The sequence below is a fragment of the Carlito syrichta genome, unplaced genomic scaffold (assembly GCF_000164805.1).
Source record: "Carlito syrichta isolate Samal-C Ts95f unplaced genomic scaffold, Tarsius_syrichta-2.0.1 Scaffold303684, whole genome shotgun sequence".
Lineage (NCBI taxonomy): Eukaryota > Metazoa > Chordata > Mammalia > Primates > Tarsiidae > Carlito > Carlito syrichta.
In genome coordinates, this window is record NW_007247780.1 from 290761 (window position 1) to 318751 (window position 27991).

The following is a 27991-nucleotide window of genomic DNA, read 5'->3' on the forward strand; positions in this document are numbered from 1 at the left end:
ACGAGGGCACCATGCAATTCTTCACAGCTTAGCAAGCAAGTACTCACTCTCAAAGACTGGACATGCGGCAAATGCATGAGCAAGATCAAGTAAGGCTTGGTAATTAGGGAGCTGAATCAAAGAACAAGCATCTCAATGCAAATCAGGCAATTGAGATAAGAGCAACATGGTGCTCACAGAAGGGCTCTTCTCTTAGCCATATGGTGGGAAGAGGCCTGGAGTTTCAGAATCTAGTTTATAGCCTTCCTATTGTATCATCCATAACAGCATAGGATGAACAGCAGGGAGCTCTGTATACATCCAGGACAGGCTCAGCTATTCTCCACCAAGCCATTTGCCACCTTCTGAAAGTCCAGAAATGTGAAAACATGTCAAGCGGTCTCATATCTCTGGTGTTGGGACCCTCTCCAGCTAGTAAAATAAAAGTTATGGTGCAGCAGATGGCAAAAACACATGGGAAACCCCCTCCTAGAATTCCTCCCACAGGTGCAGATTAAAGAAGGAAGACAAAAAAGTTCTGAATCATTTCCAGGTAGTTATGTTCGGTTATTTGTGGTTTTTAATTATCATTCTCTTTCATTCTTCACTAGCAGGGCTAATCATGACCTTCTCCTTGATAGATTGCACTTGGTGTTTCAAGTTATAGCTTTATTATTAAACCAAAAACTAAGTCCTAGTAAATTACCTTTCTTTAAATGGCATTCTAGTTTACTCCAGAAGGAAGAAGTCATGGAAATTGATTGCCTCTAAGATTTTTTTCAGGGTAGTTTAAATGGCCCTAGGAAATTGAGCTGAAATATATGCTTTTCAAATGTTATGCTTTATACATTAATATAACAACAGCCAATAAACATATTCAATTGAAATGTGCCCACAAAAGAACAAAATGTTTATAGTGCCTGTTTATCCATCTACTTCACTTAGCCTATTATACAATTCTCAAGCCAGTACAATTGTGTGTGTATATATGTGTGTGTGTATATATATATATATATATATTTTTTTTTTTATATATATTATATATATATATATATTTTTTTTTATTTTTTTATTTTTATTTTTTTTTTTGAGTCGGAGTCTCACTCTGTTGCCCAGGCTGGAGGGCAGCGGCCACCCCGGGCCACCGCAGCCTCGCCCTGCTGGGCTCCGGTGATCCTTCCGCCTCAGCCTTCCAAGTAACTGGAACTACAGGCGCTTTACCACGCCCGGCTAATTTTTTGATTTATTGTAGAGATGAGGTTTCGCCAAGTTGCCCAAGTGGGTCTCGAACCCACGGGCTCAGGCAATCCACTCACCTCAGCCTCCCAAGGCACGGGATTACAGGCTGAGCCACCGAGCCCGGCTTATATATATATATTATATATTATACGTACATATACTATCTGGAAGAGGGAGCACCTAAAAAAACCTGGAATTATTTTTTGGAGGGCAGGCCCCTTGTAGTACAGGCTTCCCCTGCCAGGTAAGTGTTCTAGGAACCCATCAGCATCAGTGTACCAGTCAGCGTTGTTGTGAGAGGGTTTGGCCTCAGTGAATTTTCTTTTGGGATTCTCTCAACTAGTTTGCCCATTTCATGATGGGTGATTTACATGAACAACCTGCCCACACTGCACTGAGTGTTCAGCAGTTTTTGACCAAAAACAGCATGGCTGCCATACTCCATCCTTCCTATTCACCTGATCTCACCCCAAGTGACTTTTTTTGTTTGTTTCCCTGGATGAAAAATGTCCTCAAAGGGAAAAGTTTGCCAGTGTGGAAGAAGTGAAACAAAAAACAACAGAAGCACTAAAAGGCATCAACTTTGATAGGTTCAAAAACTGTTTTGAGCAGTGGAAAAAGCATCTCAATAAGTATATGGCATCAAACGGAGAGTACTTTGAAGGTGACTGAAGTTTAAACATGTAAGAATAAATATACAATTTTTTATAAATAAATTCTGGGTTTTTGTGGGTTCCCCTCATAAAACTCTTTCATCTTAAGTTTCTTAAAACCACACATGCAGCCGGACTCAGTGGCTCAACCTGTAATCCCGCGCTTTGGGAGACTGAGGTGAGTGGATTGTCTGAGCCCGTGGGTTCGAGACTCGCCTGGGCAACCTCATCTCTACAATAAATCAAAAAATTAGCCGGGCATGGTAGTGCGCACCTGTAGTTCCAGCTACTTGGAAGGCTGAGGCGGAAGGATCGCCGGAGCCCAGCAGGTCAAGGCTACGGTGGCCAGAAGCGTGCCACTGCACTCCAGTCTGGGTGACAGAGTGAGACTCCAACTCAAAAAACAAAAGAAAAGAAAAGAAGAGAAAACCACACATGCATACATCTATATATACTCTATATATGTAAATTAAATATCTTTAAATTATATATACAGTATAAGTCCTCACTTAACACTGTTGCCTCTTTGAAATTGCAACTTTAAGAAAAATGACATATGGCAGGTCCTTGAATAACGTTGTTTCATTCAACATAATTTTGTTTTAATGTTTATGAGAAAAAAATTGACTTTATTATATGTGGTTTTCCTTAAAGTCCCAGTTTCCAAGAATGTATTGACAATGTTAAATGAGGACTTACTGTAATGATCTTTACTCTTAACTTTCTTAAAGACACAAATGCACATTATCTTTTATAAAATATATACATTTTATAAAATATATAAATTTGTGCATATATACAAACTAAAAATATCTAAATTATATAAAAGATATTTACTCTTAAGTTTCTTAATATGCACCAATATATTATTTAAATATATATAACATGTGTGTATACATATATGTAAACATGTATCATTGCTTTTAAGATTCTTAAAATCTTAACTATTTGCGGTACTTAATAAGATTCGCATTCGGTTACTTTTACTATGTAAATTTACTCTGCTATTCCACTGCGTTTGGTGTCACAGAGGGAGAAGGGGGAGAGGGAGAGGGGAGGAGGGGGAGAAGGAGAGAGGGAGAGAGGGAGGGGGGAGAAAGGGGGAGAGGAAGAGAGGGAGACAGGGAGAGAGGGAGACAGGGGAGAGGGAGAGAGGGAGACAGGGAGAGAGGGAGACAGGGAGAGAGGGAGACAGGGAAAGAGAAGACCATCATTGACTGCAGGAATGAGAGTGTTTCAAGTAAACATGAGGTTTGTGGGTTGAGAGGCAAGGATCTATAAAGCATGCTCCCAGGTGTATGTGACCAGAGGGAAGTTGAAGGAGGAGCCTATGCAACTAGCTTTCTGCTCCCTCAAGATGTCTGCATGCACCAGGAAACACAGGATTTGGGCACAAGTAAAATAAAGGAAAACCTTGCAATTCTAGAATTGACTGGTTGATTGTGGTATTGCTGCCATTCCAAACTAGCATCAGAATTGCAGGGGAGAAAAGTTTCTTCTTGTTTATTTTTTGAAGCTTCTTTTTTTCTGTTTTCTAGTTGTGTCTAGAATAATTTACCCTTATTTGTACAATTATTATTGTATCGGATTTTCATATTAAGTATCTATTCAGGTTATTACTATTGTTGTTATTATTTTTGTATTTTTGAGTCGAGGTCTCACTCTGTCACCCAGGCTGAAGTGCAGTGGCACAATCATGGCTCACCACAGCCTCAAACTCCTGAGCTCTGGCAAGCCTTCTGCTTCAGCCCCTCAAGTAGCAGGGGCACACACCTGGCTAACTTTTTGATTTGTTTTATTTATGTATTTTTTGTAGATACAGAGTCTTGCTATGTTACCTAGGCTGATCTCTAACTCCTAGGCTCAATCAATGCTCCCCCACTGGCCACCCAAAAAGATTATAAGTGTGAACCACTGTACACAGTCTTAGGTTATGGTTTTGATTCATACCCACAATATGAGAAATTTTAAAACACATAACATATAAAAATGGATAGTTTTTGTTTTTTGGCTTCTTTTAGAAAAAAGTAAAATCAGCTGAGGTTTGACTCTCCATCCTGTTCCTTTTAGGTGTATTACCTACAGCAAGATACTTAACTTCCCTCAAGGTCTAGTTCCTTATTTCTATGAGAACTGCACTCACAACCTTGCAAGGTGTTGAGATAATGAAATCCAATATGGTTTATAATATTGTGAGTATGTCCTAATCATTTGAGGGCTTGTGGCTACTACTACAGTTGTTATGAAACAAAGAGCCAACTTTATCAACGAACAACTGATCATTCTTTAATCTCGGGCACTGCACAAGCTCTTCATAAATAATTCGGCAGCCCTACCAGAGTACTATGCTACTTGTAGAAGATGCAACATGAAATCAAAACTTTTCAGGTGAGCAAGTGGTTTAAAGAGAAGCAGCAATTATGTAGGACACATGTTAGAGACAGCACTCTGTGTGGTGAGGTCAAGCTGTGAGTCTCTCAAGGAGAAAAGGTTCAATGGGCAGGGCCCATGAGCACCTCTCCTTGTGAATCTGGTGAAAGACTCAGCAAAGGCCCAAGAAGCCAACATCCTCAGTCCTATCCATTATGGGTACAACTACCCCAACAGGTCCTGGAGAAAGGGGGCTAGGCCAGTGGAAAAGTCAGAAGAGTAAGAAGAAGGTAAGAGAGAGAGGAAAGGAGAGAGAAAATGAAGGGGAGAGGAAGGGAAGAAAGAAGAGAGGGAGGGAGTTACGAAAAACAGGAACAAGGAAAGACAGGAAAAGAGAGGAGGACGGGAAAGGAGAAAGCAAAGAGGGAAGGAAGGGGGCAAGCAAGGAAAGAACTGTTTCAAGTCAGGAACCCTGAATCATAGAATACAATGATGAGCAGTGGGGTGTGATGAAGCCCTCCCACAGATATCTAGTCATATCTTGTTGGTGAGGATCCTAAGGGAAGAGTGGAAATTCTGCAGCATGGTAGAGTTTTACCCTGTGCCTCGCTCCTCCCTCCATATATGCTGTTTCATAACAGTGTATATCTACTTATGCACAAACACCATGAATATTACAAAACATTTTTTTCCATCATTAGTGAAGGCTAATATTAAAGTTTCTATTTTCTTGTTATTAACTGGAACCTGCACTTTATTGTTTTCATGGGCATTACTTTAAACTCTCTGTTCCTTTTGTGAGAGTTAGTTTAAAAATTAAATAATACAAGCTGCAAATACACCTTACCTAATATGTACGTTGCATTATGCCGAAATCAAATAAAACAGTTAAGGGCAATTATGTCTCCCCCGCTACCCAAAGATACAGGGAGAACTGACCAGACACAAGACCATTCATCAGTGTCCATACAGATGCTAGTAAAGCTTAACATATTTCCTGTTTCTTTACATTAAAATAGTAAGTAGAGATTCTCATATGTCCTTACCCCAAAATTAAGTAGCTGGTGTACCCCATGAGGGGACCAGTGTCCTAGACCACCTGGGGACCTGGGTAAAAGGCAGATGTGAGTAAGTGGATCTGGGGGTGGGAGGGCTGGGTTTCTGCATTTCTAGCAAGCTTCCTAAGGTTGCTGATACCACTGTTCCAGATCCACATCTGTTGTCCACCACAGCAGAGTGGCAAACCCGACCTCTCTCTCAGATTTTACTCTGATGGCAGAGAAGGCCAAGAACAATGACCCTCCCTACCAAAATACCACATATATCCTAGAGTCCACAGCCAGGAATGGCAAATTCAGCACTCTCTGTCAGGCTCCTGAGCAGAGCTCATTGGGCTTGGGGGAAACCAGTGGGAGGAGGTGAGGAAATTCAATGCTTCTCCAGCAAGCAGCTCTCCTAGATCCCCATTACCACACCAACCACATGGCGGGGAAAGGAAGGTTAATTTGCAATAAGGAGCTAAAATTGAAGCCCCATCAGATAGAAGTCAGAGCTTTCTGGTTTCTCAGCATGGTTAAGAAAAGTGGCATGTGGATGCCACTGAAAAAGATGGTCTCCAGTCCTGTCACCATTGATCTATGCTGGGGGGGATCTGTACTCCAGAGAAATAAAGTGAAGACTGAGGCAAAGGAGGGTCATGAAAAACAGATATAGCATATTGTGAACCAAACACAAACAAAAGCACAAGCATATAGACACAGGAACCAAGACTGCAAAATAAGAAAATTGAAATAAGCTAAGATTCTATAAAGGATGGCATATATACATATTTACAATAAATGGCATGTTTACATTTATATATTGTATAAGAAAGGATAATCTGTTTATTTGTTCCATCAGCTGTTAATGTGTTTTTGACACCATTGTACTGTAGTTCACTGGATCTTCTCGGTTATATTTTAATGTTGTCAGGAAAAGTAAGCTATTGTCCCACAGGGAAAACACAATTGTGCAAAAATAAACTGTAATTCATGGAAGAAAATGTATCCTCATTCGGCATAGAAGCTGTCCATCTTTGGCTGTTAGAAGAATTATGGAAAGCTAAAGGGAAACTTGTTACTTGTATACAAACCATAATACTGGAACAAAATTTCATTCTTTTCCTATATAGCTTATGATAAAAAAGCATCCACGTACCCAGTTTTATTTTTTTTTTTACTTAAGTGAAGGGATATTTTTCATTTTATGTATGCAAGAGCTGTTTCTGAAGAGTGTGGAAAATAAGACTTAAAAAAATGATGTGAACCATGTTTTCCCATCTGTGGAGAGCTGAAGTCCATACGGTTCCCCAATGGCTCTCTTTTGCAATTGCTGTGAGACTTTGTCATTTTCAGCAAATCGTGCTGGGGCCTTTTTCCCTTTCAAAAATACTCTTTTATATAATTAATAAACAAAACTTTGAGGTTGTTACAATAGGAAAAAAGTAACTCTCTCATTTGTGTATTCATTTGTTTCCCAAGAATGAAAACAACCTGGGAGTGAGAATTCTAAAGACTACAGCTGGCCGTTACTGGCATACTGCAGGTCCACACCGATATTTCTGGAGTGAATCTGTTATGGGTTGAATTGTGTACCCTCAAAAAAATTTGTTGGCTTTCTCACCCCTACTACCTCAGAATTTGATCTTATTTGGAAATAAGGGTCTTAATAGAGGTAATAAAGTTAAAATGTGATTATTAGGGTGGTCTTTAATCCAGTATGACTGGTATTCGGAGACACAAACAGAGGGAAGATAATATGATGAGATACAGAGAAAAGAAAAAAAACAGCCACATACAAGCTGGAGAGAGGTCTAGAATAGATCCTTTTCTCACAGTCCTCAGAAGGAATCAAACCTGCTGACACCTTGATTTAGAACTTTTGGTCCCCAAAACTGTAAGACGACACATACCTGCTGTTTTGGCCACTCAGTTTGTGGTACCTTGTTATGACAGCTGCAGCAAATTAATATAGAAACCATAAATGACTACATTTTGGCCACAATCCCCTTCCTAATTTGCTCATGAATTGCCTTCTCTGAAATCCAGTGTCCTCAAAGGAAAATAACGATTACTACGGGCTTGAGCTGCTTTGCCTTATTTTTTTTGTTTTGTTTTCTTTGCCTTTTTTTAACACCTCCATTGTACCCAGGAGGAAACTGAGATACAGAGGTTCAATGTCTATCATAGATGATAATCGATTTTGCTGAATCTAGGTTTGTCCCTGTCGACCATCTATGCACTTAACCAGAAATACACCGTCATGTTTTAAAAGTCTCTGAAAGTTTCTTATTTCTCTTTCTTTTCCAAGGTCCCATCCTTGTCCTTAAACGTGCATATACAACGAAGATAAACACTAAATAGAAATAGGGGGCAGGCCGGGCTCCGTGTCTCAGCCTGTAATCCCGCGCTTTGGGAGGCCGAGGTGAGTGGATTGCCTGAGCCCACGGGTTCGAGACCCGTCTGGGAAAGTTGGCGAGACCTCTTCTCTACAATAAATCAAAAACTAGCCGGGCGTGGTAGCGCGCGCCTGTAGTTCCGGCCACTTGGAAGGCTGAGGCGGAAGGATCGCCGGAGCCCAGTGCGTCGAGGCTGCGGTGGCCGGCAGCGGCCACTGCACTCCAGTCTGGGCGACGGAGTGAGACTCCAACTCAAAAAAAAAAAAAAAAAAAGAAACAGGGGCAAAGAGGTATTGTTCTGATAATGTCCCCCCCCAAAGTTGTTTAGGGTTACAATCTAAAAGGTTAAAAAAGGAAGAAAACTCAAAGTAGTCAAAAGATAGATAAGACGTAAGAAGGCAAACACGGCAAGACATTTTTAAAAATTAGTATTATTTCAGCACCCTCCTTGCGTACCCTTCCTACTAGTTTTCCGCCTGATCTTAGCGTTGGGAAAATGCACCAGACAGGGGTGCTCAGAGACGCCGGCGCCAAGGCGCGCATCCTCTCTCCCCCCAGTCCGCGAACTGCGCATGCGCTGTGCGGCTGCCAGCTCCGGTCCAGAACCAGGACTGCTGAGGCAGTCGAAACCGAAAGGGAAACCCACCCGGGGTCCAGGGGCTGGTGCTCCGGGCTCAAACCCGTGACCAAAACTATTTAGCTGCAACCTGGTGGCTCGTAATGATGCCACCATGAGCATCTTCAAGCCCCCTCTCCTCACGTCATAGCCCCTTGTACGGTTCCTCCTTCCTCATTCTCGTCCTTTATCCAAACTCAAACCTCGAATTTGGCACCAGACTAGGGATTTGGTTATGTGTGTCTCCTGGATGAGCCTGTTTCCACGTGTGAAGTAAAAGAGGATCCACGCGGGGAAACGTGTCGCACCCCAGGCGGAGGTGCGCGGCCTCGGAGAGGTGCGTGCGCAGAGCGGCCGCGGGTGCGCCAGGAGGCCCAGAGCGCGCGTGCGCTGGGCAGGCGGGTGCGCGCGCAACCTCTTCCTCGCCCCCACCCCGACCAAGGCGGAACTATGGCAGCGCCCCCGTCCGTGCCCCCGCCGCGGCCAGCCACCCACCTCATCTTTGACATGGACGGCCTTCTTCTGGGTGGGTAGTCTGCGGCCGCTGCCTCCCACAAGGGCTTGTCACGAACGGGCCTGGGGACGGGGTCAGGGTGGGGTCCTTCAGGGCCGGGGTCCCGCGGCTGGACCGTGTCCGGGCGGGGACCGTCGGGTGCCCTCGCGCTCTGCTCTGGGCCGGCCCTGAAATCGGGCGGCGGTCGGCGCCCGCGGGCCCATGTCCAAGCTGGCCGGCGCGCGTGGCTGCGGCATCTACGCGGCCTCAGCACTCGCTTCCGGTGGGCTGGCCGCGCGTGGGGCTGGAGCACGTGGGGCGCGGTCCCTGGGGACCACCGGGCGGGCGCGCAGCTCCGGGTTCTCACTGCAGAGAGCGTTGCAGCGGGACCCCCGCCCTCCTTTCCATTACCCACCCGTGCGACCTTGAACGGTGTCCAGCCTCAGTTTCCCCATCTGCAAAATAGCCTCAAGGATACCTGCCTGCCTGTTTCACTGTTGCTGCTGTGGGCGCGCCTTGATTGTAGCATCCTATGTGGTAGTGGTTCTTCACCCAGCGATCGTCGTCCCCCCCCCCCCCCGGGCATCTAGCAATGTCTGGAGACATTTGAGGTGTCACACCTGGAGTAGGGGAGTTACTGGCTTTTAGTGGGGTTCATGCCAGGGATACTGCTAAACTTCTGCAATGCACAAGAGTGCCCTATGCCACGACAAGGACTTATCCCGCCCCAACTGTCAATAGTGTGGAGGTGCAGAAGTTATGTCAGGTGGCCTGGCTGCTCATTGACCAGTACCATGGGCATCACCTGGGAGCTGCTCGAAAATGTAGAAGCTGGGCCCCATCCCTGCTCAATCAGAATATGCATTTTAACGAAAGTGCATGAAAATTTGAGAAGTACAGCTCTGTGGATCTGAGGCATTAACGAATCCTTGGCAGTGTACTAAATTGTCAGATAATCAATCATGGTAGATGTGAACTTCGCTAGCCAAGAGGAATTCAAGTAGTATTTAAGTAATAAAACAGTTTAACTCAAGAAAGAACTATGCTGAATTCTATCCCAAGACTCAACAGAATTAACACTAACCATGTTCTAACCTCATGTCTACCAGAAGGCTTCACATGTCTGCATACTTTATATAGACTGCTGACCTGCTGGTTTACATATGTTATTGCTTCATCTTAAAACTCTGCAATGTAGGAGGAAGTATTTGCATTTGACTAATTAAAAAAAGAAGAAAAAAATCCTGCAGCTCAGAGAGGTAAATGTACTTGCCCAAGGTCACACAGCTAATAAGCTAAGTTGAGAAATGATTCTAGATCGATCTGGTTCTAAATATAAATGATGTTGAGCTCATCTTAAATTATGAATGTGACCTTGTTCCAGCTCATCATATTGCTGGGTAGTTCAGTAGCTATGATTTTTTAGAATGGCACACAAAACCCAGTCTATTTTATGGACACAGAGATATAAACTGATGAATTCCAAAGGGGAAAAAAAAATCCCCACAGAGGTCACTAATTGGATGGAACAGTGTATGCAGCTACTAAATTTGAAATGACTCAATTTCAAAAAGCTGCTGGGATTCATAAGTATAGTTTGTAGACATGAATTTTCCTACTCAGGTGGTCAAGTTTAAATTGTCAAATAAATTCCATACCTTCTAAGGAAAGGTCCAGAGAATCTGTTCTGGGAGTCTCATGAATTTTAATGCCAACCAAGATGTCTCATTAAAATTAAATTTATTAAACTTCTAAATAAGCTTGATGCCTAATTCTGATTCTACATTCGCACATAGCCATGCCCTGAAGTGATGAATGTGACTTAAATAGCAATACAAGCATTGACCTGACACTGTTACCCAATCCTCTGATCTGGTCAGATAACCCAAGAGTTGTGCTATTTGGAAAGAAGTCCTAGCTCTTTCTCCCCCCTCATTTTCTGCCCTTTTCCTCCCTTCCTGCCCCAGCTCTCCTTTGAAATGAGAAGGCCTGGCAGAACTTTCTCAGAAATTCACCTTTGCTTACTCTGTTCTTTCACAAAATGTATAAAACACAGCTTTCCAAAATGTGCCATTTTATCTCATCTAATCTTTCAGTTTATGCCTGCTATAATTCTTTAGCACCTTACTTCAGTATATCTGTTGTTTGCATAACAGCATATCAATTTATAATGAGTTCTTTTGCAGCAGGTCTGTATATTGAAATTTTGAATGCATTTCCCCAGGAAGTTCTATTTGTTGATGTAGCTCCAATACTTGAGTTCTCAGGGAAGTAAAATAGAAAACAAATAGTTTCATGGAGAATTTTTATATTACAGGGAAAGCTTGTTTAATCAGAGAAGAATGAGGAAGTAAATGAAGATTTTAGAGGAAATGTTGACAAGGAAGAAAGCCGGGCCACTTTCTGATACTTTTGAAATGTGTGATACTGTTAGTTGTCTTTTCCCACAAAAACACTTTTGGATTTTGTTTTCCTTGACACAAGGTAACAATCAATCAGTTATGAGTTAGGTAATAATTTTGGCTTTCAAATGCCATTTAGAGAAAGGGAAAAGGGAACTAAGGTTATTTATAAACTGGGACAAGAATTTAAAAGAAGTTGGCAAATATTAAACGGTGTTTTAGCACCTGAGTAGGGAAGATTATCCAGTTTATGAATAACTGAAATTAGAAGCACAAAAGATGGTCCCAATTTCTTTTTTTTTTTTTTGAGTTGGAGTCTCACTCTGTTGCCCAGACTGGAGTGCAATGGCCGCTCCCAGCCACCGCAGCCTCGACCTGCTGGGCTCCGGCGATCCTTCCGCCCCAGCCTTCCAAGTACTGGAACTACAGGTGCGCGCTACCACCCCCGGCTAATTTTTTGATTTATTGTAGAGATGACGTCTCACCAAGTTGCCCAGGTGGGTCTCGAACCTGCAGGCTCAGGCAATCCACTCACCTCGGCCTCCCAAAGTGCTGGGATTACAGGCTGAGCCACCGAGCCCAGCCCCCAATTTCTTTAAAAGGGAAGGCAGTTTGTTGTCAAGAGCAGCTGTGTCTCATAGAATAGAATTGACCCCGTAAGCAACTTTAAAAAAACAAAAAGAGATAAAATCAATTTGGGGCTGGGCTCAGTGGCTCAGCCTGCAATCCCAGCACTTTGGGAGGCCAAGGCGAGTGGAATGCCTGAGCCCGCGGGTTCGAGACCTGCCCAGGCAAATTGGCAAGACCTCGTCTCTACAATAAATAAAAAATTAGCTGGGCACGGTAGCACACGCCTGTAGTTCCGGCTACCTGGAAGGCTGAGGCAGGAGGATTGCCTGAGCCCAGCATGTCAAGGCTGCGGTGGCCAGGAGCGTGCCACTGCTCTCCAGTCTGGGCGACAGAGTGTGACTCCAACTCAAAAAAAAAAAAGAGAAATCAATTTGAATGATGCATTTTTTGTAACCTGATGTATCCAAAGTATTGTTATTCAATACACATTCAATTTCAGAAAATCATTGAGATATTTGACATTCACCTTGATACTAGGTTCTCACAACACATCTCAGTTTGAAGTAGCCTCATTTCAAGTGCTTAATAGCCACATTGGTGAGTGACTCCTGGCTTGGACAGTACAGATCTAGATCTTTGTGGAACAACCCATGTTTGCCGTTAATAGCAGCTGTGGTAGGGTAGCCAGGCAGAGGGTGGTTGTTAAGAATATTCAGAAGTAGGAATTTTGGTCTATGTAAAATGTACTATGTATAAAATGTGTTTTTTAGGAATTTGATATAGTAGTTATTTAAAATTCTTAAAACAGCAAAGAAAAAATAAGCTTATTTTCCAATTCTTAAAAAATCATCAGAAAATAATGAGGTAAATCTGTAAGGGGAAATAAGAGTATTTGCAGTATTGATTATAACATGCCATGCCTCCATAAATGTATACAGATTGCAGGATTTTAATGAGTGACTGGTAACTTCTACTTGACCTTCATAAAGTAGAATAAAGATATGTTCTGTCCCTTTTCACACTCCAACAGCTTCCTTCTTGCTAAATAATAGCACTTGAGACTGTTTAGAAGTGCCTGCTTCACTATCTGGGCCCCACGAGTCACTAGAAGGTCCTGGAGGCAGGGTGTCTGTAGTGTTCACGAAGCCTAGCACCAAGAGGATCATAGGCTGCCTGAGCCAGTTGACAGTGGTGTTCAGTCTGGTCAGAATCCCACAGACACAGCATGAGTGTGTCTCATGCTATCATTCTTTTGTTAACTTCACCTAGGCTATTTTTTTAGATTCTGCAGCATCCATAAAGCTGAAGACAAAAATAGATTTTCTTTATATAATATTAGTGCATGCCCTAGATAAATTTTTGGAAGATCCTATACACATTGTCATTTGACCCTGTGTAATACATCTGGGGTTTGAAAGTAGAGATGACAAGCTTTTTGTGTCAATTGGTTCTTCTTACTTAATGTTATCAAGTCATTCATTCCAAGCGGGGCTTCTAAGAGTTTGGGCATAATTCTCAGGAAGGTAGAGCAAAATAAAGGATCATTCCGTACACCTCCTTATGTGGTTACTGTTCAGCCTCAGAAACTGCAGAGGTCCTAGTTGGAATGAGAAATAATCACATGCTCTTCATTTTGGAGAGAACCTTGCCCCATTCCCTCATATGTATTGGGTTTGGTTCTGGATCTTAGAGCAACTCTGCGGTAGTAAATTCACATTGTGTCTTTACCTTGGTTCCCCTGAAAGCTAATAGTTCACCCTTGGGTTTTATTTCACCTTGTGTGGTAAAATTTAGGCTCTCTTCCATACTTGCAAAGGAGATGGCTGAAATTTGTTGGGACAGAGGCAAGCCTAGGTCTGAGGGGCTATGACTGGCCTTCTCATTACAGTGTAATCAGTGAGTAATGTGTTGTTTCCAAAAACCAGAAAGGTTTGTGGGCTATAACAAGCACAGAACACATGTATTCATATGAAGGGTCCAAAGAGATTTGGAGTAAGATACTATATTGCATGTTAGAGGAAAAGCATCAAATTATGGACTCAGCTCACTTTGGCTCTGTTTTCTAATAGAGCTGAGCCATGCCAACCTTAAGTGTGTTCTTGTAGTTAGTGGTTGGTTGTCCATTGCAGCTGTTCCTATTTCTAGAATAATTGAGAAGGGGGCGAGATTTAAATTGCAAAATTCTGCAGATAAATGAGAGTTTTGTCCAGCTGGCAATATGACTAAAAATATTCAGCAGATTTCTGGGTGTGCAGGTGTAAAATGTCCTTATATTTTCCTGTTTCTCTCCCTCACACTGTGGTTTTATTTGGAATCTTTAAACAAACTGGATATAAGCATACCTTGGAGATATTGCAAGCTCAGTTCCAGACCATTGCAGTAAAGCAAATATTGCAATAAAGCCAGTTGCATGAATTTTTTGGTTTCCCATTGCATATAAAGGTTATGTTTACACTATACTGTAGCCTTTAAGTATGAACTAGCATTATAACTAAATAATGTACATACCTTGATTTAAAAATATATTATTGCTAAAAAATGCTGACAATCATTTGAGCCTTCAGTGAATTATAATCTTTTTGTTGGTGAAGGGTCTTGCCTTAATATTGGTGACTGCTGAAGATCGAGAGGACTGTGTAATTTCTTAAAATTAGACAACAGTGAAGTTTGTTGCATCAGTTGACACTTTTGCAAAAATTTTCTCTGTAGCATGTGATTCTGTTTGATAACATTTTACCCGCAGTGGAACTTCTTTCAAAATTAGAGTCAGTCCTCTAAAACCCTGCTGTTGCTTTATCAACTGAGTTTATGTAATACTCTAATTCCTTTTTTTTAATGTGGAATGTTCACAGCATCTTCACCAAGAGGATTCTATTTCCAGAAACTACTTTATATGCTCACCTATAAGAAGCAAGCCTTCCCCGGGCTCTGTGGCTCAGCCTGTAATCCTGCACCTTTGGGAGGCTGAGGTGAGTGGATTGCCTTAGTCCGTGGGTTCGAGACCCGCCTGGGCAGGCGAGACCTCATCTCTACAATAAAATCAAAAAAATTAGCCGGGTGTGGTAGTGCACGCCTGTAATTCCGGCTACTTGGAAGGCTGAGGCGGAAGGATCGCCGGAGCCCAGCAGGTCAAGGCTGCAGTGGCCGGGAGCGGCCACTGCACTCTAGTCTGCGTGACAGAGCAAGACTCCAACTCAAAAAAAAAAAAAGAAGCAATCCTTTATCCATTCAAGATTGATCATGAGATTGTAGCAATTCATTCATATCCTCAGACTCCACTTCTAGTTCTCTTGCTATTTCCACATCTGCAGTTACTTCATCTAGTGAAGGTTTTAACTCCTCAAAGTCATCCATGAGAATTGGAGTCACCATCTTCCAAGTTCCTGTTAGTGTTGATATTTTGACCTCTTCCTGTGAATACAAATATTCTAATGGCATCTAGAATGTGAATCCTTTCCAGAAGGTTTTTAATTTACATTGCCCAAATCCATTCAAGAAATCACTGTGACAGCTATAGCTTTACAAAATTTATTTCTTAAGAAGACTTGAAAGTTGAAATGACTCCTTGATCCATGAGCTGCAGAATGGATGTTGTATTAGCAGGCATGAACACAACATTAATCTCCTTGTACATCTTTATCAGAGCTCTTAGGTGACCAGATACATTGTTAGTGAGCAATAATATTTTGAGAGGAATTTTATTTTCTGAGCAGTGGGGTTGAAATATTCAGTAAACCATGTTGTAAACAGATGTGTTGTCATCTCGGTTTTGTTGTTCCATTTATAGAGCACAGGCAAAGTAGAATTAGCATAATTCTTAAGGGCCCTAGGAGTTTCAGAATGATTAATGAGCATTGGTTTCAACTTAAAGTTACCAGTATATTATTAGCCTCTAACAAGAGAGTCAACCTGTCCTTTGAAGCTTTCAAGCCAGGCCTTGACTCCTCCTCTCTAGCACTGAAAATCCTAGATGGCATCTTTTTCCAATAGAAGGTTGTTTTATCTATGTTGAAAACATTTGTTTATTATAGCCACCTTCATCAATGATGCTAGCTAGATCTTCTGGATGACTTGCTACAGCTTCTCCATCTGCTTCTCCTGCTGTTGCTCCTTGCACTTTTATGCTGTAGAGATGGCTTTCTTCCTTAAACCTCATGAACCAACCTCTGCTAGGTTCAAATTTTTCTTCTGAAACTTCCTCACCTCTCTCAGCCTTCATAGAATTGAAGAGTTAGGGCCCTGCTCTGGATTAGGCTTGTCTTAAGGGAATGTTGTGACTGCTGTGATCTTCCAGACCACTCAAACTTTATTCATATCAGCAATTAGGCCTTTTTTTTTCTTATCATTCATGTGTTCACTGGAGTAGCACTTTTAATTTCCTTCAATAACTTTTTCTTGGCATTCACAAGCTGGCTGTCTGTTTGGCACAAGAGGCCTAGCTTTTGGGCTATCTTGGCTTTCAGCATGCCCTCCTCACTAAGCTTAATCATTCTATCTTTTGATTTAAAGTGAGAGATGTGTGACTCTTCACTTGAACACTTAGTGGCCATTATAGGGTTATTAATTGGCCTGATTTCAATGATGTTGTGTCTCAGGGAATAGGGAAGCCCGAGAAGAGGGAGAGAGACAGGGAATGGCTGGTCCATGGAGCAGAGAACACACACACCACTGATGAAATTTGCTATGTTATGTGGGTGCAGTTCATGGCACCCCAAAACAATTATAATAGTAATATCAAAGATCACTAATCACAGATTACCATAAGAAATATAATAATAATGAAATAGTTTGAAATAGTGTGAGAATTACCAAAATGTGAGAGAGACATGAGGTGAGCACATGCTCTTGGAAAAATGGCACAGTTAGACTTACTCAATGCAGGGTTGCCACAAACCTTCAATTGGCAAACAAAACAAACAAAAAAACACAGTATCTAGGAAGTACAATAAAACAAGGTAGCCTGTATAATCACGATAGAACAGTAATTTTTTTTTAGAACCAGTTTGCTTTTCTTTCCTTTTGAAAAGCCATGTATTAGATATAATTTGGCCCTTTTTATCTTTGTGATTATTTGTTCTTTATTTTGATTGCATTTTTAAAGCTATAATTTAAATATTATTTTCTGTGATTTTTTAGGGGTGGGTAGAGATTTAAAGCAATGTAAAGGAGCAAGGTAAATAATACCTCTCAGAAATGTCCCCTGAAAGCACTCTTAATGTAGATGCCCAGGTGACCTGTCAGATATTTGAAAAGTGATTGATACACAGCCTATAACTGGAAAGTATAATAGTGTTATCCCAGAATGAATTGCATTTGAACATAAAGTTCCTGTTGTCAGCTATAAGAGAATACCAATGACTAATAAATTGAACATTTAATATATTAAAAGCTTTATTTAATTGTGTTAAAATAGTGAAGGAGCAGCTTGGTTTTGTGGTAAAGATATTTGTGGTTTCAAATTACCTTGTTTGTGCTTAAGGAGAATTTCTTTGAAAAGGTAATAATCCTGACACATGGATTTCTCCTATGTAAGAGCACAAAAGGAAGACTGTGTTGTCCCCTTGGCTTTGCCAAGGTGGACCATCCTTGTAACTCCTCTTAACATAGCTTTTGAGCAATGTTTCGCTAGTGGATCACCATCTTCCCTGAACCTCCTTTCCCTCACCTCTCTCATGTTTTTTGCTATAATATCGACAGTCGGTAGCTAAGTTGTTGAGTGTAGTGTGGTCACTTGGTAAGGTACTCATGGATGGCATGGAGATGGACATCTCGTCAGTACCTTTGCTTGGCAGGTAGTTCCGTGGTATTGCTCGTGACATTGATCTGGGCCCTTAACTCCCCTTGACTCTCTTCTCTGAGACCTGGGAGCAGGGCTGAATGATGTGCTCTTTTGTGAGTGATGATCCTCTAATTTTAAAAGTGCTAATAGATGATGACACAGCTAGTCAGGGACAGATGAAGGAGCAAACCAAAGTTTGTTTAACTCCCAATAGACTGTCCACTCTGTCTATGAAGTGAGAGCAAGCAATCATAGTTTGCACATCTAAGCTTATCTAAAGCCTTGAGACAAAAGCCAAAATAAGCACCTGGCCTCCCTCCCACTCAGATGACACAACATGCACATGGAAGAAAGGTGCGGTTGTCCTTGATGAGAACTGTATACCTGTTTGCTCTCTAGCCCTGTACTCCTTCAGGCCTTTCTGCCATGGTGGAAATGTTCTGTATCTGCACTGCCTCCGATGGAGCCACCATTGGAAACTGGGCCAATAAGATGTGGCTCATGCAACTGAAGACCTGTACTTTTCATGTTATTTACTTTTGCTTAACTTAAATTTAAATAGCCTCTAGTGGCTAGTCACTATCATAGTGGACAGCACCACCCTAGGGGAATGAGTTCACTCATCCTTCATCTGTTTAGAAAATATTATGCTGGGTGCTGTATGAACTTCAAAATTAGTGTCTCCTTTTGGAATCTTAGAATACATTTGGTACCTAAAACATGATTGGTGAAATCTGTGAATAATTGCTGGTGATATATGGTGAGGGCCTGTTTATGACAGCAGTATTTTGAACTGAAACCACGTGAGGATGCGGGGAAACATATTGTCAAGCATAGATAGGAGTCAAGAATAGAAATGGATATTCCAGACTAGCAAAAGAAATGGCTGAGCAGTAAGCATGCCTTCTAAAGCATAGAAGGTTGTTCTTTTTATCAAGCAAAGACTTTGTATTTTTAAAAAAGAGAGATCTTGGCAATGATTACATTGAAATGTAGAGGGGAGCAGCCTTGTTGTCAGATTGAGATTTGCTCTAGCTTTTCTCAAACTAAGTTCCAGTTGGTACTTAAGTCCCATTAGCCTATTTTAAACTAGAAAATCCTACTTCATCCTGCAACCACACACCCTGTGTTCTTTCTCATGAGGGTGTCCACTTTTTGAAGAGTCTGGGAAAGTTAGCATGAGATTTCTGTTTGTTTTCACATGGTTCCACCCTATTTGTTCCTCTATCCCTTGGTTTCTTCTAATCTAGAAATTGTGCCTAGTGTCTCAGTTGGACTCAAGGCTAGTTGCTTTTGGTAAGAATAATACTGCATTCCTATAACACCTTTTTGAGGAGGTTTTTCTTTTCTTCTTTTGTTTTAATTTTAGAGATAGGGTTTCAGTCTGCCGCCCAGGCCGGAGTGCAGTGACATGGTCATAGCTCCCCTACAGTCTGAAACTCCTGGTTCAAGTAATCCTCCTACCTCAACCTCCCAAATAGTTGGGAGTACAGACATGCACCACTTTGCCCAGTCAATTTTTTATTTTTTGCATAGACAGAGTATTGCTGTGTTGCTTAGGCTGGTCTCAATTTCCTAACCTCAAGTGATCCTCCGTCTTGGCCTTTCTTATTTTTTTCTTTTTTTTTTTTTTTTTTGAGTTGGAGTCTCACTCCGTCGCCCAGACTGGAGTGCAGTGGCACGCTCCAGCCACCGCAGCCTTGACCTGCTGGGCTCCGGCGATCCTTCTGCCTCAGCCTTCCAAGTAGCCGGAACTACAGGCGTATGCTACCACATCCGGCTAATTTTTGATTTATTGTAGAGACGAGGTTTCACCAAGTTGCCCAGGCAGGTCTCGAACCCACGGGCTCAGGCAATCCACTAGCCTTAGCCTCCCAAAGTGCTGGGATTACAGGCTGAGCCACTGAGCCCGGATGCCCATCTTGACCTTTCAAAGCACTGGGATTATAGCAGTCACTCACTGCTCCTGGCCAGGAAGAGATGCTAATAAACTGTCATATAGGGTCAGTATCCTCATGCTAGCCCCAGCCCTGCTGAGGAGTCTTGTCAGGAAAGTTGTTGAGCTGATTCTCGTTTTCTGTGGTGGCACATGGAACATTTTAGTGAGAAGTCCAGAGCCCAAGAGACCAGTTGCAGATGGTGGTGATAATGCCCGTGTGTGTGAACAGCCTGAACCATTAGGCAGAAAGAGGAGGCAGTGGGTGGTGGAGAGCAGAGGTGTGCCCTGCTGCTGTTTTTTTTTTTGGAGAGAGGTGCTCCTAGGAGCCTAAGTAGGATTTAAGGTTCATTTCCATGCAGTGTGATGCCGGAAAGAAAGAGTGACCACACAGATCAGACTATTTTTAGATCACATGCCGTGATGTCTCTGAGTGGGGTTTGCTGATGATATCTGAAGACATTCACAGCTTTGACATAAGATACCTTAGAAAGCATAGATTTATTAGGAGCAAATGCAATTGCCTACATTTGCAATTGTCTGATTTTGGAAACTAAATGTTTCAGACTTGGGTGTGTATTTGTCAATGGAGTCCTTTATTCTGTACAATTTGTAAACGATCTGTAGATCTACTTCACCACACAGAGCAATACTCATGAGTACTTCAAAGAAATTAAATACTTGGTTTCTAAACATTATGCCTGACTTAATCCATTTTGTGTTGCTATAAGGGAATACCTGAGGCTGAGTAATTTATGAAGAAAAGAGGTTTATTTGGCTTATGGTTCTGAAGGCTGTACAAGAAGCATGGCTCCAGCATCTGCATCTGATGAGAGCCTCAGGCTGCTTCCACTCATGGCCAAAGGGGAAAGGGCACTGACATGTGCAGATATTGTATGGGGAGAGAGGAAGCAAGAGGGATAGGGAGATGCTAGGCTCTAACACTCAGCTCTCACAGGAACTAATAACATTAGTAACATGAGAACTCACTCACACCTCCTTCCCACCCAGTGCGTTAATCTATTAATAAGGGACCTATCCCCCTGGACCCAAACACCTCCATTAGGCCTACCTTCAACAATGGGATCATATTTCAATATGAGATTTGGAGGAATCAAACATCCAAACTATAGCCATGACCGATGAAAGGAACCAACACATTGAGGAGACATGGCTGATTCCAGGTCCAGTTCTAGTAAAATACAAGATGAGCATAGGGCACCTTCTTATGCCAGAATGCAGGGAAGGGGTTCCAGTGGCAAGATACAGAATTTTTTTTTTTTTTTTTTTGAGTTGGAGTTTCACTCTGTCACCCAGACTAGAGTGCAGTGGCCGCTCCCGGCCACCACAGCCTCAACCTGCTGGGCTGCAGCGATCCTTCCGCCTCAGCCTTCCAAGTAGCTGGAACTGCAGACGTACGCTACCACGCCCGGCTGATTTTTTGATTTATTGTAGAGATGAGGTCTCGCCAAGTTGCCCAGGCAATATTTTTTAATCAAAAGAATAATGGTTATAATAGAGCATAGTACTCCAAATATTTTAAAAAATGAAATCTATATGTCATAATTCTCAGAAGAGACAGGGTGGCAGCAGAGAAGCTCTTTTACAGAAGAATGTCAATTGATAAATATGGAAAAAATGGTAGAGTTAGTCGTTTTGGAATCCCCACTGTAAATGGTTGGGACAAGCATCACCAATGGAAGTCAAGACCATTGAGGTAAATGAGGGCACAAGGATGCCCACACAGTGCCATACTACACTCACTGATTCATAACAGGCAAACAGGTGCCTTCACAGCAGGCAGTTCTGGGGCCACAACTGACCCACAGACCTGACTAAGTTTACAGTTTACTAACTTTAGTTTTCTTTTGGTAGTATCTTAATTGGAAGCCTATATTTTGTCAGGATGTCACACTCAAAAACAGGAGTAAAAGCTTCCTAAAGTTCTTCAGAAAGTAGCCCCTGATACCTCTGTCTCACGTCTTACGCTGATGAGACTTGGCAGAAAATGTCCCTAAGTAACCTCATCAGTTGATCCCCAGGGGCTCTTGTGAATGATCTCTTACGGTACCTCTCAGCTGACTTCTACCTGTGGGTATGTCTCATCCCTTCTTACCCAGAGGCTACCAAGGTCTTAGGAAATGGAAGACTGGAGCTTGAAGTGACTGAAGTGATGAAATGACTTCTTAAATTGATGCTTGCATCTTATTTATGTTCTCTTGGACCCACTTTTATCCCTCGCATTAGAGCCCTGGAGGTTACTTCTTTATACATACACAGAATTATCTTTCTCTTATGTACCTCAATTTCAGTAGCTTAAAAACCTTTTAGCCTGTGCTTTTTAAAAAAGAAGATCATTTGGTTATCATAGTAACATTTTGAATAGTAAAGTGTTACTCCTATTTTTGTTCCGGCCACAAACAATCATGGATTTCATTAAATGCTAAACATTTGGCTGATTTCAGTACAGCCTTTTAATGCAGCCTTATTTTCTTTCCGCATCTCTTAATTTATTTCTCTTATTTATCTTAACATAAAACATTCCCTTTAGTTAAATAGAGAACGTATATGTGTTTTTTTTTCTTTTTGCATGAGTACTGCATATAAATAAGTCCAGGTAAGTTTTTGCCTTTCAACCCTACACATTAGCTTTTATGTGGTATGTTTAGGTGACAAGCTTTTAAAAGTAGAATCATAATGGAATTTGAGATTTGGAATTGAAACAACTTGTTCTCTTTTCAAAGAAACAGACGTGACAACCTGGGGAGCTAGATGGAAGAGCCCAATGCAAACCTAGCACTCTTAACTCCTAGCTGCATCACTTGCAGTCATCGGCTGTCTTGGTACCATTTGTTCACACTTGAAAATACGTCTGGGACTTCCTTACTGGGTACAGGTGCAATTGTAGATCCTAAAAGATCCACCAGCTGACTTCTAGTGATTTAATTTTATTTCATCAATGATTTACCAAGAAGTGGTATCAATGATCCAACCCACTTTAGTGTAGGTGAAACATCAGCTGCATTCTTAACTGAAGCCTGACACATCTCATCACCAGTTTACTTGCTATACCGATTTAGTAAAATTGCCCATCTCCAGTGTCCCTGAGTACAGTTTGTGCATATCACAGATGATGCGTGACACCTTCCAGTGTATTGGAAGCTAATCAAAATATAAAAATAATCAGATTGAAGACCATGTTAACCCTTTGCACTCGAAGACATCTTGTGAATCACCTTCCAGCAACTCAACTGCACTATTTTACAAAATAGTGAAGACCAAATCACTTCATATTAGATAGTATAGCATTGGAACCAATTATTTTATTGTCATGATATTTGGCTTATAATGGTATTTTGGACATTGAGAAACTTATTTATGACAAAAAAAATCAAAATTTTGTATTTTTCTAATGTGTGGTAATGTGTGAAACAGTAACTGACATGCATTACAGGTTCATTGATCCATGTTATGCAGTAGTAGTTTGTTTGATGTCTTTCACCTGGTGTTTTTCTTTTTTTTTTCTTTATGGCTGTGTAATATTCCATTGTGTATATGTACCACATTTTTTTATATCTTTTTTTTAATTTTGATATTGTGGGGTACAGTTAAGGGTTAGGTATGCAAATATGCTTCATTCGGGCACCCTTGTTGATAAGGGGTGTCTCCCCATCCCCAGACAGATATTGACTACCATTAATCCTACCTCCCTTCCCCTCCCCCCCATAGTTTCTCACCACTGTCAGTCCTTTTCTTATAGTATTACGATGGATGCTCAAGGTCACCTGGTGTTTTTCTATTTGAGCAGACAATGCAATCTCGTTTTCTTCCTCCCACATTCATAATATGAAATTTATTGTCCAGTCTGTTGTTTGAAGAAGAAATGGAAGGATGCACTCATGATTCCTGAAAACCACTTCTCAACTGGTCGATCAGAAGCTTGACAGATTTCAGATGGGACATAGGTTTTTCTTTTTGGCTGCTTGATACAGTATATAGGAATTAGGACAACTGGAATAAAAGCTAAAAATTCCTGCTGGTCAATGTCATGATACTTAGGCCAAATTGGTTTTTGTGACAGCTGCTTTTTCCTTATTTTTTCCATCTGCATAATGATTTGTTTATTTTATTACGCTATGCACTAATTCATTTGTAAAATACAGAGTAAAATAGTCAATCAGTTCTCTTATATTACTTGCTATTTGTGGAACTGTTGTTTGAGAATATACAACACAATTTATTCTCACTGGAGGATCATCTTTTTCTGTAACATCTTCCCATTCTTCACTTGACAATACGTTGTCTTCGATCTTTTTCGAAACTACTAACACTTTCATCACTATCACTTTCTATTACACTCACCTGTTTTCTTCTTGGTGGAATGATATCTGCCGCTACTATAATTTTCTTTCACATCAATGTTTATTTTTTCTAATTTATCTGTATAAAAATCTAAATCTAACTCATCTTCTCTGCTGCTTACAACTCTCACTTTTATCCTTTTCATCTTGCCATTGTTCTACAAACTAAATAAATAGATAAAAAAATTTCTGCCCGGGTGCGGTGGCTCAAGCCTGTAATCCCAGCACTTTGAGAGGCCGAGGTGAGGGGACTGCCTGAGCCCACTGGTTTGAGAACAGCCTGGGCAACTTGGTGAGACCTCATCTCTACAATAAGTCAAAAAATTAGCCAAGCATGGTAGCTCACACCTGTAGTTCTGGCTACTTGGAAGGCTGAGGCGGAAGGATCGCCTGAGCCCAGCAGGTAGACACTGGGGTGGCCGTGAGCATGCCACTGCACTCCAGCCTGGGTGACAGAGTAAGACTCCAACTCAAAAAAAAGAAAAAAAATTTTTTGATTGTAAATTACAAAATCATGAAATGAAATTTTTCAAAGGAATGTTACTTTTCCAATTTTACTTTTTCAACATAGTGCAGGTAGATATATTTGATTTGTGCTGCTTGATAGTTCAATAGGATCTTCCTTCAACTTGGAATGTCTCTTTCTTTTAAGGCTATAGTAACTTGCTTATCTATCTTTTCAAGTTATACCATATGATACAAAGTGTATACCTGCAGCTGCATTTCTCATACAAATGCTCTTTATCACTACCTTCTATTACAAAGAAGTGTCAGTACCACTGTGAAAGCACTTCACACATTTTCTTTCTACATAATGCCAGCTGATATTTTTTTATGTATATCTCAGTATATATTCCACCTCTGTATTTGCTTTTTTGTGTAATATGAATGGAAAACTTCAAGGAAACATATATTTTTGAAAAATTTACACTTGCCTAAGTTTGTCCTGTATAATCACCAGCATTTTCCTTATGTCCCCTGAGAGGAAACATCTGAGTGGTTTGCTAGATTTATGGTGTCCCCTCAGGGGACATTCAAGTGCACAGGGTAAATATCAAACCCAAGCCCCTCACTGTACTGTTTAACGTGATTTTGCAAAAGAGATATAATCATTTGCATGTTTTATGCATCCCTTCTTTACACCATTGGTGTTTATTATCAGGTCAAGTAAAGTCATATTCCCACTTTATAAGAGGACAGTGAAGTAGCCTGAAGAACTTAGCATCTTTATATGATCACATCTGTAATTATTAATGATAAATCCATTGTACCTATTGCCATATTTATTGTTTCTACCAGCTAGGACTACTTAGTGTCCTGATTTGGAGGATATACTTTGAAACTGGCTTTTCTCTCTTTCTGCTTCCATTCTCAGCCAAGCTTGTTGAAAAAGCTAGCTACATTTTCTGTCCCTACTCCCTCATTTCCTTTCCCTCACTGTGAACTATCTTTTCAGCCCTGCAGCTCACAGAAATTGTTCTGGCAGAGACATTGGTGACGTCCGTGTTGCCAGATGCAGTAGGTGCCCTTTTCTTGTATTTCCAGAATTGCTGGCTTCCTTTGACGCTCCCCTTCTCTTTCCTTGGAAATCTTTTCTCTAACTTCACTGATATCTTCCTCTTCGCATCTGTTTAGTGTCCCTATGACTTTATCTTGGGCCCTCTTCTCTCTCCTAAGAAAGACCTCTTCTGAGCCCATGGATTTTGGCACATGCTTGTGCTCTGATGACCTCTGGACCTCCATGGCCTCTGGACCTCCTCACCTCTCTCAAGTTTCCATCTGGATTTCCAGGATACCATGGGCTCTTCCTTCTTGAGTGGCCCAGTGACAGTGCTGAAGCACCTTGTTTTAAATGGAGCCTTTAATTCTCTGTTAGATCTATTTTTCTCTTGCATTTGACTGACACCAAGGGCTGTATTGCAGAAGCAGGGAATTGTCTTCCAATCTTCAATTCCTTGCCACCCCCACCCCAATATTCCAGGCACTCATTCACTTATAAATAGTTCAAAACCACTTTTGTAAGCCACTTTTGTGCCATTCCATCTGCCATTTCTTTCTTTAGGCTCTCGGGCACTTTTAAAATCTAATAACAGTATTTCTTGAAAACCTTTACTGTGTATAGTTCTGTTACCTGCAGAAAGGTCAGTGGTGCTGTGGGGTTTGATGCTCACATAGGTGAAACTGCAAACATTGTTCTGGGGCCCAGGTATATTTGGATGAAGGCTGCTTTGGTGAGAGGGTAGACTTCACCAGGAGGTTTTGGTTTTTCCTCCTCCAGTGTATTTTCCTGGATTCCTTTGTCAAAGGAGTTTGGTCATAAATTGTTCATGTAGATACAAGTAACCTTGGACTTTATCTGTGTCGTCATTGCTGCCCTTTCCTATGTGCTGGTGTTTCCACACTTGGCTCTGACTTCTTAATGCAAACATGTGAGTTATCCTTGGGTGTGGCTCCATGACTGTTCCTTCTGAACACTCCGGCCTTATCTCAGGCCTCATCTTGTTAAACCAGTTGTGCTGACCTTACCCAGGAAGAGAGCAGCCTGATAAAAGCATTTAAAGTCACCCAGTTTCAAGTCATTTGAGCAATACAGGTAGCCAGCCATTAGAAGCAGGTAAATTAAATGACTTAATAATACTCCCAGCATTTAGTGGTTCCATTCAGATGGCTGAAGACAGGTGGTACTTTCTGCTCTTCAGAGTTTGGAGAGAGAACTTTAAGTTCAAAAGGAATTTAGGCAAAGCATGAAAAGATGGATCCATTTTTGAGGAGATATTGGGATTTCCAGGGTGTTTCTTCAATTCTTAAGCTTGACAGACTTTTATAGTGGGTCTGCTAGTTGCTAGGCAGTGAGATGACTGTGGTGAGTGAATTTTACCCCATTCCTGCCCTTCAGGGGACTACAGGCAGGGGTGCCATGGGGCATGTGTTGAGGGGAGATAGACATGTTTTGTTCTAGTGCATCATCATTATTCACCTGCTAAAAATGACTCAGTTTTCATGGAAGCTAGGAAGAGGAAGTTGGCTGACCAGATATGCCTCACAGAAGAACACAAGCATCCTGAATGAGCCACAGACTAGAATTGGGAGTAAGTGAGGTGGAGAAGAAGGAAGTGTGGAGAGTATTCCAGGCCAGGAAGATGTGTGCAAGGGGAGAAGAGAAGGGTGTGGAGAAAAGTTGGCCTTTGTGTGACTGGAGTGCAGGTTACTCAGTGAGCGATGGGGCAAAGGTAGAAAGGCACACTAGGGGCAGATGATGGCAAACCCTGTGCCACACTAAAGAATGAAGATCTTATCGCACAGCCATTGCACAGTCTGGCAGGCATAGGCTGTATAGGAAAGCGTTTCTGATGATGTAGACGGTTGAAGCTTAGACACCGGAGACTGTCTGGGAGGCTGTTGCAGTTATCTAGTTGAATGACATAAGGGCTATATGAGTTTCCCACAAACTGGGGGGCTTAAAATAACAGAATATTCTCTCCCAATTCTGGAAGCCAGAAGTCTGAAATCACAGGGTCAGCAGAGCTGCGTTTTCTCCAAAGGTTCTAGGGGAGGATCCTTCCCTGGCTTGTGGCTACATCACTTCAAGTTCTGCTTCTCTTTTCACGTGGCCTTCTCTCCTTTCAGGACCCCTGTCATGGGATTCAGGGCCCACACGAATAATATAGAACAATGCCATTGCCAGATCCCTAACTTTATCATATCTGCAGAAGACCCTTTTTCCAAATAATGTCCCATTCACAGGTCCCAGGGATTAGGACCTGGACATATACTTTTTGGGGCCACCATTCAACCTACTACCATGACCTGTGGAAGAGCCATTTTAAACTTATTTTGAAAAGGAGACACTTGATTCAGAGACTGTTCAGCTGACATCTAGGTTTGGAGGGATAAAAGGGAGAAGGCATATGGCCAGGACTTCCATCTGATATAGGAGGGTAGCAGTGGCTTTCCCTAAAATCAAGACTAGAAGCAGCAGCGAGGCTTGAGAAGAAGGATGAGTTCGGTTTGAGGCACTTGTACATGTTGAAGTGACTCAATGTCTGGGCACTTCGTAGGTTGACATCATAAATGGAAACTACCATGATTTCCCATTTAAAACAGATAAACCCCCCCCCCCCCTTTTTTTTTTTTTTTTGAGTTGGAGTCTCACTCTG

The 27991-nt window shown here is 41.7% G+C and overlaps 1 protein-coding gene across 1 annotated transcript in view; it reads left to right on the forward strand.

The window, feature by feature from the left end:
* Positions 1–8677: 8677 nt before the first annotated feature.
* PUDP (pseudouridine 5'-phosphatase) overlaps positions 8678–27991 on the forward strand; it is a 92990-nt gene continuing 73676 nt past the window's right edge. The window contains exon 1 of the mRNA XM_008059070.2: positions 8678–8819. Coding sequence (XP_008057261.1) covers positions 8744–8819 — 76 coding nt within the window. The 5' untranslated portion in view covers positions 8678–8743. The remainder of the gene's footprint in view (positions 8820–27991) is intronic.